The sequence below is a fragment of the Myxocyprinus asiaticus genome, chromosome 22 (assembly GCF_019703515.2).
Source record: "Myxocyprinus asiaticus isolate MX2 ecotype Aquarium Trade chromosome 22, UBuf_Myxa_2, whole genome shotgun sequence".
Lineage (NCBI taxonomy): Eukaryota > Metazoa > Chordata > Actinopteri > Cypriniformes > Catostomidae > Myxocyprinus > Myxocyprinus asiaticus.
In genome coordinates, this window is record NC_059365.1 from 33,689,678 (window position 1) to 33,702,727 (window position 13,050).

At 39.9% G+C, this 13,050-nt stretch overlaps 2 protein-coding genes across 2 annotated transcripts in view; both read left to right on the forward strand.

Moving 5' to 3' along the window:
• The first annotated feature begins 236 nt into the window (after positions 1–236).
• On the forward strand, positions 237–2,108 carry LOC127413129 (UPF0461 protein C5orf24 homolog). Its single transcript, XM_051650013.1, has 2 exons — positions 237–449; positions 972–2,108. The coding sequence occupies exon 2, from the start codon at positions 975–977 to the stop codon at positions 1,575–1,577; it is 603 nt and encodes a 200-aa protein (XP_051505973.1). The 5' UTR covers positions 237–449; positions 972–974; the 3' UTR covers positions 1,578–2,108.
• A 1,402-nt stretch (positions 2,109–3,510) lies between these two features.
• The window catches only part of LOC127413112 (histone-lysine N-methyltransferase, H3 lysine-36 specific-like), a 30,699-nt gene continuing 21,159 nt past the window's right edge, over positions 3,511–13,050 (forward strand). The window contains exons 1-9 of the mRNA XM_051649981.1: positions 3,511–3,896; positions 4,404–5,305; positions 6,983–7,124; positions 7,614–7,786; positions 7,901–9,764; positions 9,856–9,974; positions 10,825–11,035; positions 11,841–11,932; positions 12,357–12,410. Coding sequence (XP_051505941.1) covers positions 4,421–5,305; positions 6,983–7,124; positions 7,614–7,786; positions 7,901–9,764; positions 9,856–9,974; positions 10,825–11,035; positions 11,841–11,932; positions 12,357–12,410 — 3,540 coding nt within the window. The 5' untranslated portion in view covers positions 3,511–3,896; positions 4,404–4,420. The remainder of the gene's footprint in view (positions 3,897–4,403; positions 5,306–6,982; positions 7,125–7,613; positions 7,787–7,900; positions 9,765–9,855; positions 9,975–10,824; positions 11,036–11,840; positions 11,933–12,356; positions 12,411–13,050) is intronic.

Below are 13,050 nucleotides of genomic sequence, written 5' to 3' on the forward strand. Positions count from 1 at the left end.
TTCATCGAACCTAATGAAATCATATGCCATCAGGCCAAAATATAGGCTACACGTGTACACATGCAAAATAAGAAATGTCAGCAACAAATATACTGTACATGCATGCATAAATAACGCAACCACAACAAAAGTATCGTGTGGGCCTACACCAAAGGCAGTATACATTCCCACCAGCAGCTGGCGCATGCGTATTAGCTATTCTTACTATTTTATTTATTTATTTTTTTATAGTGAAAATGGCCGCTTTTCAGCTTTAAACCTCAGCGGTTCAGGGGAAAATAATTATTCCACAATCCACTATTAATACGATCCTTTAGGAAGGAAATCACGTGCGGTTTAATATGGCTATATTCCTGCGTAAATAACATTATGCTTTTGGTTTCAAGGATGGAAAATATATCTGTTTCATATTTAACCCTTTGCATTCCGTGATCCGCGTTCCAGATGAGGTACAGTAGTTTCTTTATCCTTCATAATACGGAGCTTCATTCCAATATTTAACGTATATTTGTATCTGTTTTATATTTACTTGAGTTTTAATTGCAGTAACAAACAATCGAATCTGTAAACAATAGCGCAGACGAAGAAAGAAATACTAAGTGTAGCATATTAAATAACAGGACAACGATGGGTTTACATAAGCGATATTCCTCATTTCGTGAAGAGACCTCGTGTCTATGTATCTAGCAGTAAAGTGATGCGACCTACTTCAAGTGTAATTGTTTCCATAGTTTGTAACAATCATGTGCGTTACTCCTCCCTCTGCATTAACTTACACTAGTTATTTGTGCAGGACTGTATTCGATTTTCAATCCATTTTCAGTTTTGTAGATGCATGATGTTTAAACAAACATATTTTGAAATGCTTTATATCCTCTTGTTATGTTTCAACACAATGAAGTAGTTTATTTACATATCGTTTCCATTAACATTCATGCTATTAATGTTTTTAAATGTATCTGTTTTAACAGAAAATGATGCACCAAGTAGCCAGCAACAGCAATGACTACGGTCTGGGTAGCATTGGGGATGATGGGCAACACCCGGCCAGTCACTTTGAGTTGTGCAGCTCACAATCCAATAAATTTTACCCCTCTGCCCCACCTCCCTCGCTTCAACTGCCACTCCCAAACTTGCCCCCCTTGCCACAGGGCCTGATCAAGCCCATGTCTTGCCAGATGAAAGACTCCCAAAATCAATTTCACTCCCAAACCGTTCGAATGAGGGGTGCCGAGGTACCAGAGGGCTCCAAGAAAAAGAAAGGCCCCGGAAAGTCCGGACGTCGAGGCAGGCCCTCGGGTACCACTAAGTCTGCTGGCTACAGGACAAGTACAGGACGACCACCCGGGACCACCAGAGCAGCGGGTTTTAAAACCAGCCCAGGAAGGCCACTGGGCACCACCAAAGCCGCAGGCTACAAGGTGAGCCCAGGTAGGCCCCCAGGCAGCATCAAGACTCTGGCAAGACTAAACAAACTGGACTATAGCGCTTGCAATGGTGCACCATTCCCTTACACCATGATGCAGAAGAGGGCCTTGTGCGAAGCCACTGTAAAGGAGAAAGACACTAATGAGTGAAGACAGGCTGCATGTCCAAAGTGACAGAAAGAAAAAAGTTGGAATTTGTCAGTTTAACTCACGTGTGTACGTGCCAGTGTTATTCAGTTGATCCTTTTGTGCATTGTTTTTTCAAAGACCATTAGCATCACCTTTCTCACTATGTCGTATGTTATCCTATTGTACAGATGTGCATGATGGTAGATTTGTGAAATAAAGTTACAGTACTGAAACAGATATTAATCTTTTTGGTCCTTAGAATTTGCTCTCGTGAGATGTAGAAAGGACTAAATGTGTGTTGTTATACATTGATTCTTTTACTTAATGCTTTTGATGTAAAGTTAATGCTTGAAATACACATGGCCTGTTTCACTCCAGATTTTAGGACACAGCATTTTTACCTTGTTCAACTGATGTGTATGTGAAAGTGCTATGTTTGTAATGTCCTATTAGTATATTTGCCTCTTTTTTGTTGTTGTTGTATTTATGAATTGTCTGGTGCCCTTTGAGGATAATGTGGATTTTTGATTAAAAAGAAAATCAATTCTCTTATTTCAGTGACAGCATAACAATGCCCTTTAATGAAGCTCTTGTAAACATAACTGTTAGTAAGTTTATATCAGCAAATGTGTTCACTTCCACACTAATTAGTCATGCCGATCAGTGATCAAATCTAAAATACCATTTTGCTACACATTTTGTTTTGTTTACCGCTGGGCAAAAACAAATCACAGTTTTGTGTAATTTAATACACCTGATATGCTAAAAAATACAAAATAAATAAAGAAGTATCACTCCAAAAATTAGATTTGTGTTGGAAAACTGATCAAATAAATTTCCTCACAAAAAAGTATTATTTGCATAAAAGATCCAGTAAATTGGTATGAAAATACCTATTATGATTATGACTGTAACTATTCAATTGTCGGATGGCACATGCTAATAACATTTACAATATATGGTTCAATAGCCGGTGTTCTTGAAATGTGTGCTAAAATATTATGAATGCACAATTATTTGCATTGACCAAAAGGAAAACTGGTTATTATAAGGTAAGTAAATACTGTACCAGAGCAATTCCAGTGTTTTTCTGCCGACATATGTTTTACCAACAGAAGGACTGATCAATTTATTTGATTAGAAATATTGTCTTAAATGCCAATGAGTTACACTAATCTAGAAAAAGGGGTCCCGTATCAACGACTGTGATTCAATACGTGGCGCGTGCATGGACCTTCTCCTACTGTCTTTGTTCTGATTTCAAATCAGTTTATATAGAAACACTGAACGCCGAACCATAACACACGACTGACTTATCAAAGTGAAAGTCAGCCGATTAGAACATGTCGTTAGTACAAATGCGGGAAATCGTAAGGTAGGCCAGTCACCGAGTTGCATTTTTTCTCGTGCAACAATGGAGGTTGAAGTATCTCTGACATGTTACACTTGAGCGTGGCATGATGGCCTAATTTCTAACCACCCACGAAATGCGCAAACATAGAGAAAAAGAAGCATGTCAGTGCGTGTTCCTTTTAAAACGAGACCAATAAATACACAGTTTTCCCCTCTCGTGTGACTTCACCGCTTTGTCGGCTAGCGCGAGCCGTCTCTCTAAAATGGAGGAAGTTACGCCTTTGTTAGGACAAGGAGACAAATGGCGTTAGGGTTAAAAGCAAATGCTCACTGTCGTGTCGTTTCATGCACATACTTTTTACTGTATGCACGATTCATTTGAGACAAACTTGCGCGTGCTTTTGCACGCACTTCGCTCACAATCATTTAGTGCACGATATCTACCTGGGAAACAGTGAATCGTGTTAAGTGGATATGAATGTATACAGACTGGGGGTTGGGTGTGCTGTGCCGATTGGTCCCTCTCACCAGCACACACACACACACACACACACACACACACACACACACACACACACACACACTCACACACACGCGCGCACACACACACACACAGGCAGTCAGATCAGGGCTTGTTTTAACGCACACACAAGCAGGGGCACTCAGCAAGCGGGGCAAACAATCATGTATTTCATTAGAAATCGTGGCCGCTGAGAAATGTGCTTTCGATGCAATGACGTTAGCACGAGGTAGATGCTTCGGTGGAGAGTGACAGCCATCCGGTTTCAGTCTCGTTCATTTAGTAGTCTCTATTTTCTTATGTTGGCGAGTGGAGAGGGAGAGAGAAATGTGTGCCGAGGCCGGGCCTACTGGTGCAAATGCTGCTGGGATTTTGCAGATCCGCTTTCACAAATTGACCAAAAGTAACGCGGCATGCTCGAATTTCAAGGGCTTTCCGGTGGTTTTGTCGTGACCGAGACGTAAATGGTAAGAAAACGGCAATTCCTGTCCTGTACCTTTTGTATTTGCTGCGTTATTCGGTCCTTATCGTCGTGGGTGACTTTACTGTATGGGAACTGTTAATGGCACATGATCATAATGTAACCTACTTTGCCAGCGTTTTCACACCAAATTCGCACCAAAAGGTCATCTTGAAACAGGCCAGTGGGGGCATATCGAAGTGTCTTTGACATACTGGCTCGACAGAGTGATTTATACTGAGTTTTTTAAGATCTCTATCTTTGTCTTGAGGGATTCTTGACATGACGGCCTACTAGGGTTGCCATATAGCATGCTCATGCCGGTGGTTCAGTGTTAGTGTTTTTCTATTACACTGTATTTTTCTGTTTCTGGTGCCATCCATCAAGAGCAGTTCAATGTTTTACTTATTGCATTAATTGTTTTTGCGTTAAATCACCATTTTCCAGCTTCCACACTATAAACCTGCCACTTGGAAGATCTTTCAAGAGCATTTCTCTGTTTATTTTGTCACAGGATGGAGCCATGACAGCATGAATCAGTCATACAAAGTGGCTGCTGGCAGGGATGGCTCGGAGTGTCATGGCAATCCACAGGAGACCAAGGCACTTGATAGCCGCATCAGCTCCTGTGGACACCAGAGCACGAAGCGACAGGAGGACCACGGGTCTGCCATGCATTTCAAGCTCTCTGCATCTTCGTTTTCGTACGATCAGAGAGAATCCACCTCCACCTACAGCCCGCTGAGAAGACTTCAGGATCTGACCAGCATGGTGAATCATGCAGATGTGAGTTTGCAGGATAAGAACTTTCGTGGGCGGAATAAATTGCTAATGCACAATCCAATTGGCGGCAGTGAGTTTGGGATAGGCCTCTACCACACGCCCAATTCCCAAGGAAACACTGTCACGACTACTATTCAGGATCTGGACAAAAATGGTTTCTCACCTGTAAGCTCGGACAGCTTGGAACACTTTCCATCCATCCCAAATGGGTTTTTGCATTTCGAGTCAACGCTGTTTGACAGCGGGGACAGTAAGGATGATGATGATGATGATGATGATGATTATAATGATGATGATTATGAAAGGGGAGATGCAGTGGCACCTTTTAAAGATTCGTCAAAGAAATCCCAGAAACGAGATCTGGCAACTACAAAGGCCCTGCGTGGCCACAGGCTGGACCTAAGTAAAAACAAACATGGAAGTTGTAACCCTGTTGCTAAAAATATGTTGAAGTCCAACCCTCCTGCTAGTCCCTCACATTTGCCTGTTGAAGTCATGATGGAGGATTTTGACAGTATGGATGATTATTCAGACAGTGACTGCGATCTGCCCAGCACTGGGAATTATGCTTCAATATTCAACTCTGGTCTCACTAAAAGAACAAGTTCACCCAGTGACTCCCACTCAAATCCTGTAAGATCTCATATATTCACCAGACTTAATATTTTGCTTAGGGTTGTCTCGATACCGATACTGGTATCAGAATCGGGTTCTATACCAAACTCATGTATTTGTACTCGTAAATATGCTTCGATACCAAAAACCGATACCATACGAATGTCATTCCCCAAGCGTGCAGAGTGCTTATTCACTATGAAGCGCGCAGCACACACAGACTACGTATGTATTTAATGAAATAGCAGCCTTTTGCGGTTTAATAATCACACTGAATCACGTAGCGACCTGCTTTTCATGAGGTGAGAAGCTACTGTCAAAACACACAGAAACGGAAAGGTCTTCACTCCAAAATAAAAGCTTCGGCCAAAATAAAAGCACAATTTAAATGGAAAAAAGTATGACAGAAATACACTGTACTACTACTACTTCTACTATTAATAAGAATAATAATAATGAACCAGTAATTATTTTATTTTAAGCAATATCGCACAGCTGTGATGCTCTGTAATGCAGTACTTTATTTGATATATAACCATAATGTTGAGGTTCTGTATAAAAGCTTTTCATTTGATCAAAATAATACAATATATTATGTTGAAAATTAAATGTTCTATTTTCATTTGATTAAAGTTTTAAGGAATTAGTTTATTTAGACACCACTTTGATAAAATATTTACATTGTTGAATATAAAAAAAAACAAAACAGGTATCAACGAGCACCAATAATTCCTTATCGGTACTCATACACATTCTCCAAAAAATGGTATCGGGACATCCCTAGATTTGTTGGTGTATAACATTGTTATAGGGGGAATTCATAACATGGAAATAGGGTACCTTACACGTAAGAGCATAATGTTGTCCACGAATGAGAATCTATTACATGTATATTCTAATACAATTTAAAACTAGCCAATAACATGCACACAAAATGGCTGAATTTAAATGAACACTTATTTTACACAGCATTTGAGCCAAATTTGCTACAGTATGTGAAAACAGAAATGTGCATTATACTTTAAAAAGGGGGTAGATGGGTCTAGATTTTGTAACTGACATTAGGCAGGATGACTACTTTTGTCAATCGGACATTAGGTAATATAATATGCTAATATGTAGTATAGTATTAATAACAACATAGTAATGACATGGTGCCTCAAAAACAACTATCACCAATCAATCAACATCAGATTTGCTACATGGAGGTTGAGACATTTTTATTTATAGTAGGTATTGTCCAATTGTTTGCAACTTTGAAGTGAAAGTAGGTCAGTTGTATTACTTTACTTTAAGCTAATAACCTCTTTAATCACAGTTTCACATTAATCTTTAACTATGATAAGCTCGCTTTTTTCCAAAGGCAACATCTACAGAGGTGTATATGCTAAGTGCTAGTTGGTTCATACGTTTTTTTTTTTTTTTTTTTAAACTGATCTGAACTTGCGCTTTGTCACATAAAAATAAAAAAACAATAGCATGCACTTGGCCTGTATTTCAATCACATGTGTGAGTTGCAGGTAGGCTACCGCCCCCAAACAGATTTTTGCAATGGTTAGAGTGTCATAAATGTTAAAAGGGTAGCCTAATCAAACAACCAGGCTACTAGAGAAAGCATTTTACTCATGTAATTAATTTTTAATTAATGTTTTTTTATTTTATTCTAAATGACAACTTTTTTTATTTGAACCCAAGTCCAACAGCCCGAAGAAGAAGCAGCTCCCTGGGATAAAATACACTATTGGAGATGTTGTGTGGGCCAAATTCAACCGTAGACCCTGGTGGCCTTGTCACGTAACCACTGATCCACTGACTGAAGTCCACACCAAAATGAAAGGTGATTGCTTTTGCTATGGTAGCCCTTGTAAGACTGTTAATAATGAATTTCTAATTTTAGAACCACAGTAATGATTTCAGGGACATATGTTTAGTCTAATGTGACTTTGCTTTGCTGTTACAAGCAGTTGTTGTTGTTGTTGCAAAAACTAATTCTCTTGTCACTTATAATTTGGACTTTTTATGCACAGCTGCAACTACTGTAGAATCCAACTATGGATATGTGATAAACTAACCTGAATGTTAAGTGGTGAGACATTGTATTTCCAGGATAGTTTTGCTGACAGTGACAACACAAAATGCAGACATTATTTCCTTGTCACATTCACGTTCAAGAAAGTTAATGTTTTGTTCTAAAAATAGTTAGCAGCATATAATGCATGATGCACAACTCTTGATATATGTTACAACAACCCATTGTTGTCATGTTGTCACAGAATGATTCTGGAGGTCAGGCTTCTAGATCATGTCATATGACCTTTTCTTGCAGATCCCAGTCGTCGGCCATGCCGTCTTTATTATGTCAGGATGTTTGGGGAAATCATAGACCAAGCGTGGGTCCCAGCAAAAGCCACTGTTCCTTTTGAAGGAGGTCATGAATTTGACAAACTCCCTGTACTGAGACGGAGAGGAAGACAGAAGGATAAAGATTACAAATACACGGTAAAGCTAAAACATGTTTGTTATGATCATGTGTTGAACAATAAGTGCTTCTCTTCAAATCACATACATGTTTTTTGGTAGAATGGTTGGTAAAGTTCCTTTGTTGGTCTACAGGTTCCTAAGCGTCTAATGCCATCATGGAAAGCTAGTGTCTCGGAGGCAGAAGCAGCTTTGTCCAAACGATTAAATAGTGAGCCTCCATTAACTTTCATTCGGGATGTACACACACCTATTTCAGAAGACAAGGCACCTAAAAGTCCCTCTTGCCCGACGTCTATTAAACTATCCACATCAAGCTCACTTTTGTCCAATGGACTGGATCCATCCATCAAGAGCATAACAAAACCCAGCACTGGAAGCAAAAAGAAGCCTACTGCTAAGAAGTATAGCTTAACAGTAAAAACTCCTGTGAAAACAAGCAACAGCCTTTTCTCAAAATTATTGTCAAACCCTTCATCAGACAGCAACAAACCCTCTAAAGCGGCTGTAAAGCACAAACCCGACCCTGTAGATAGTCCGTATTCAGATATTGACTCTGTACCAAGGATTCTGTGCCCCAAACGTTCAGAGGAATCACCACAAAAAGAGGTGGTAAAAGAATTGAGCACTAAACCCAAGAAAGAACAGCCAAGTAAAAAGACAAAAAAAGCTAGCTTGGACAAGCCAGTGAAAAAGGCAGAGTCTGGTTCAAAATGCATAACAAACAGCAAGCTAAAGAAGTCAACGCCCAAAGACAAAACACTGAGGGCTACAAAATCTAGACAGAAGGAAAGCAGTTCCCCAGAGTTGTCTGATGGGTCTTTTGCCATGCACTCATTCTATCTACCTGCCAGCAGTGGATTAATGTCAAGAGCACTTGCCACCAGCGAAGAAACTGAAGAGAAAGACGTTGAACACTCAAGTCAGGAGCCAAAATCTCCCTCACCGTGTACTGAGGAACACCACATAGATTTTCACAACAACTGTACATCACCAAATGACCATCCTGAGATCTCAAAGCAGCATTGGCAGGTCAAAACAAACACCACAGAAGATTCCACAGATACATCATCCCCAAACACACCACAAAACCCAACACTTCTTAAATTTAAGAGAATCCAAAAAGAGAGAAATGGCATTCAGAATGGACCTCAACTTAAAGGCAAATATAAAGGTCCCAAGTCAGAAGTCACTGAATCCCAAATCAATTCTGATAAATTCAAAAATGAGAATGTATTCTCTGACATATCATCTTCATCCACCCCATCTCCCTCAACCTCTCCCATGGACACTTTCCAAGATATGAAGGAGCTTTCTTTCAGGTCTCTTGTCAAAGAGGAATGCAGTTCAGGAGAGCCTTTGCTCCGTGCAGATGCAAATTACAAATTCAGCACTTTCCTAATGCTCCTCAAGGACCTTCACGACAGCCGAGAGAAGGATGGGAAACCTTTAACACTCCCTCCCACCTCTCCATCATCTCTCATCAGGGAAGAACCTTCTCTCATCCCCTCTGGAGAGGACACATCTACTGAGGTGCTTTGTGAAAAGGAATGGAACAATGTTGTGGATCAGAATAGTCAGCAGGGAAAGACATCAACACCAAACAGCTCTAAACAGAGCAAGGCCAAGCCGAAATCAGCAGCAAAAAAGGAGACACAGAAACATGAGGGAGGGAACAATTTACACTCTCCAGTGAAGAAGCAGAACTCATCAGGAGGTTTTGATGCACTTGAAAATGGTTTGCCTCTGTTAGGGGATCTTTCTACCTCTTGCACTGATGCTGTTCCTGATGTCTGTGGCAAGGGCACCATCTCCAAGGTTGCTCCTAAAAAGCGATGGCAAACATTTGAGTCTGCCATTGAGAAAAGCACCAAGCCGAAGAGCGATCCGGTTGTTCTGAATCAGGATGTAGTGAAGGTTTCCACAGAGCTAAATGGAGGCTTCAAAGATAGTGTTCAAGAAACTCATTCTGATACCCCAGATCAAAAAGATGGTTCAGGTAAATCTTTTGGAATATTAGGTAAAGTCTCGAAAGTTAAAAATGTAATAAATATTTTATGTTGAACTCAGTTAATTTGAAATATTTCCAGTCTCAGAAAACAAAAGACTTCGAAAACCAAGTAAGAGACTGATTGAATGCAGTGAAGAATACGAACAGATATTTTCTTCACAGAAGAAAACGAGGAAAAACTCAGAGGCCTCTAAAACGGTAAGCTAATGGACCCTTTTCATATTTTTGGGTTTGGAACGGGGTAACCTCCTAATGCGGTGTATGGGAGACCACAGCAAATATTATTTTTGCATTCCCAAAATAAACATTCCTGCTGGTTTAGTGCCCAATTTACTAAAGTAGATCACGCAACAGCACAAACACGGCCTTAAAATTTGCAGGGCGCAGTTCCGATCATGCGGGTGGTTTTGAGAGCTATATAGCGGAGAATGTAGCAGACCACCAGGATCTGGCACACCCTTCCGGGACTGTACAGCATCAAATAGTGTAATCCAGACACCTGAATCATCTCTTTAACATTGTGCATCTGGATATATACCAAGTTATAATACTCTTCTACATCATTTGATCATTATTTGATGAATTACCAATGCCAAGATCAATAGAAAATGTGCTTAAAAATTCGTAAAAAAGAAAAATTCAGTTTACCACCTGCTTTCCTCGGGCGGTAATAACGCAATATTAATTGCGGCAGGCAAATAGCATGGAGTTGTGTGAATAGAGAGCATTTGTAATGAGCCTAATTTACATAAAAAGTAGGCAGTTTGTGCGGAAAGGAATGACTGACTTTAAGTACTCAAGACGCAGTGCTGTTTCAGCGCTGATTGCGCCTGTTTAAACACGATTGCGGTGGTTAACAAATAAGATGCAGGTTTTTGCCACGTGCAAAAGTTGTGCAGCTATGTAGTAAATTTGACTCAGGTTTTTAATGATATATTAAGATGAGTTAATGGTGACAGAATTTTCAGTTTTGTGTGAATTGTAAGTGTGCAAACTGTATTGCTTTGGAAGAGAATGTGAAAAATGTATTTCCATGCCTTTCCTGAAGGAATCTTGGACCGCTAACACTAACTCTGCACAGACACCATTAGAACAGATTGCACCTGATGCTTTAAGTTTACCACCTGAAAAACCCTCAGAGCAGTGCACACCAGAAGAGCAGAAACAACCACCAGATGGTCTCGTCCTACCTTTAACACCATTATCAGCATCCTGCAAGGGATCCTCGCTAAACAAACAGTCGTGTGAAAAGAAACCTGGTAAGAAAGTGTTTACTGTAAACTCTAATAAGTGAGCAGAACTCAAAAAATTTGAGGTAATCAGTTACATCATTTAAGTTAAACTCAAATGATCAGTTAGTAGAACTTTTATATTTTGATTTTGTATACACATGTATTATTATAATTGCTCTTAACTTGAAATACTGAGTAAGCTAACTAATAAATTTTGATTGCACTGAACTTTATATCTAACTCTTTGTCTGAATTTAAAATTACCATGTAATCTCAGTTTGAACACTTCAAGTAGAGGGAACTTAACTGATTTAAGCAAACTCAAATTAGACTTTATTAACTTAAATTAATCTCTTTTCGTTATAAATTAGCTAGGACAGTGAATGCTTGCGTGCTCAATGCATGTTGATTGGAAACACTATATTTTGATTAGCATAGCAATTGCTCAATGAGTTAAGCAATATAGACATTTCTTAAAGGGGTCATGGCATGAAGAATCCAATTTTCCTTGATCTTTTGACATATACAGATTGAGAGGCTACTGGGCATCTTTAAGTTCAATTGGACATTTAAGTTCCTGTAAATTTAAAGAGACAAATTCATTAAACTTAAAACAATAAAACAATTCATGTTTCTTAAAAGGTATCAGTTTCATGAGCTCAAAAGAAAGAGAATGTTCGAAATACTCATCAAGATTAATTTATTTAAACTAGTTTATATAATTACACTTTTACCTACTCACTAGGTCGCATTTACAGTGTAGTTTTAGATTCCTCACTGCAGTTGTAACTGTCAGCTCCCTCTGTAAACATTTCTTATATTGCTTTTGCAGCATTGTCAGAGAGAAGGCGGCCACGCAAGACTGCACATAAAGTTCTAGACTGCTCTTTTGAAGAGGACTCTGCAAAGATCCTAAAGAAAGGGGTGAGAGTTAAATAAGTGGTCTCTGTATGAGTTTTGAAAAATAATGCAGGGTTCCCACGATCATAGAAAACCTGGAAATATGAAGGGAATATTAAAACGGTGGAAATTAACAAACTATAACAAGTCACGGACATTTCTATAGTGAATATAAATGTTTCTAGCAATTCTCTTTTCTACTATCGGCTAGATAGATATTTTGAATCAGTACTTTTCCAAGAATCGAACCGGTTCACAGATTCATTAGCGAATTGGTCTGATTTTAAATTATTCTTAAAAATCCTTATCCAGTAGTTACAAAGACTGGTAAGGTCATGAAAAAGTCATGGACACTCATTTGTCACAAAGTGTGGGAACCCCGATAATAAAATGTTTTGGCTTCTGCAATTCTATTTGTATTTTACATTTCTCACTTCTGTTAAATCAGGAGAGTAACCCACAAGATAACAGCCCAGAGGAGTCATGTTTCAAAGATTTGAAGGTACTGTTTTGAGATGTACTTTATATGCAATATTTGTTATCCACCGACATTAAAAATTAATATTAACGGGGCCTGGGTAGCTCAGTGGTAAAGACGCTGGCTACCACCCCTGGAGTTCGCTAGTTCGAATCCAGGGTGTGCTGAGTGACTCCAGCCAGGTCTCCTAAGCAACCAAATTGGCCCAGTTGCTAGGGAGGATAGAGTCACATGGGGTAATCTCCTCATGATCGCTATAATGTGGTTCGTTCTCAGTGGGGAGTGTGGTGAGCAGAGCGTGGATGCCGCGGTGGATGGCATGAAGCCTCTACACGCACTATGTCACTGTGACGACTCGCTCATTAAGCCACGTGATAAGATGCGCGGGTTGACGGTCTCAGACGCGGAGGCAGCTGGGATTCGTCCTCCGCCACCCGGATTGAGGCGAATCACTACGCGACCACGAGGACTTAAAAAGTACATTGGGGGGGGGGCCTGGGTAGTGGTAAAATACGCTGGCTACCACCCCTGGAGTTCGCTAGTTCGCTAGTTCGAATCCCAGGGTGTGCTGAGTGACTCCAGCCAGGTCTCGTAAGCAACCAAATTGGCCCGGTTGCTAGGGAGGGTAGAGTCACATGGGGTAACCTCCTCATGGTCGCTATAA

Excerpts from the sequence above, each read along its gene's own strand:
- LOC127413129 (XM_051650013.1), top strand. The coding sequence starts at position 975 with ATGATGCACCAAGTAGCCAGCAACAGCAATGACTACGGTCTGGGTAGC.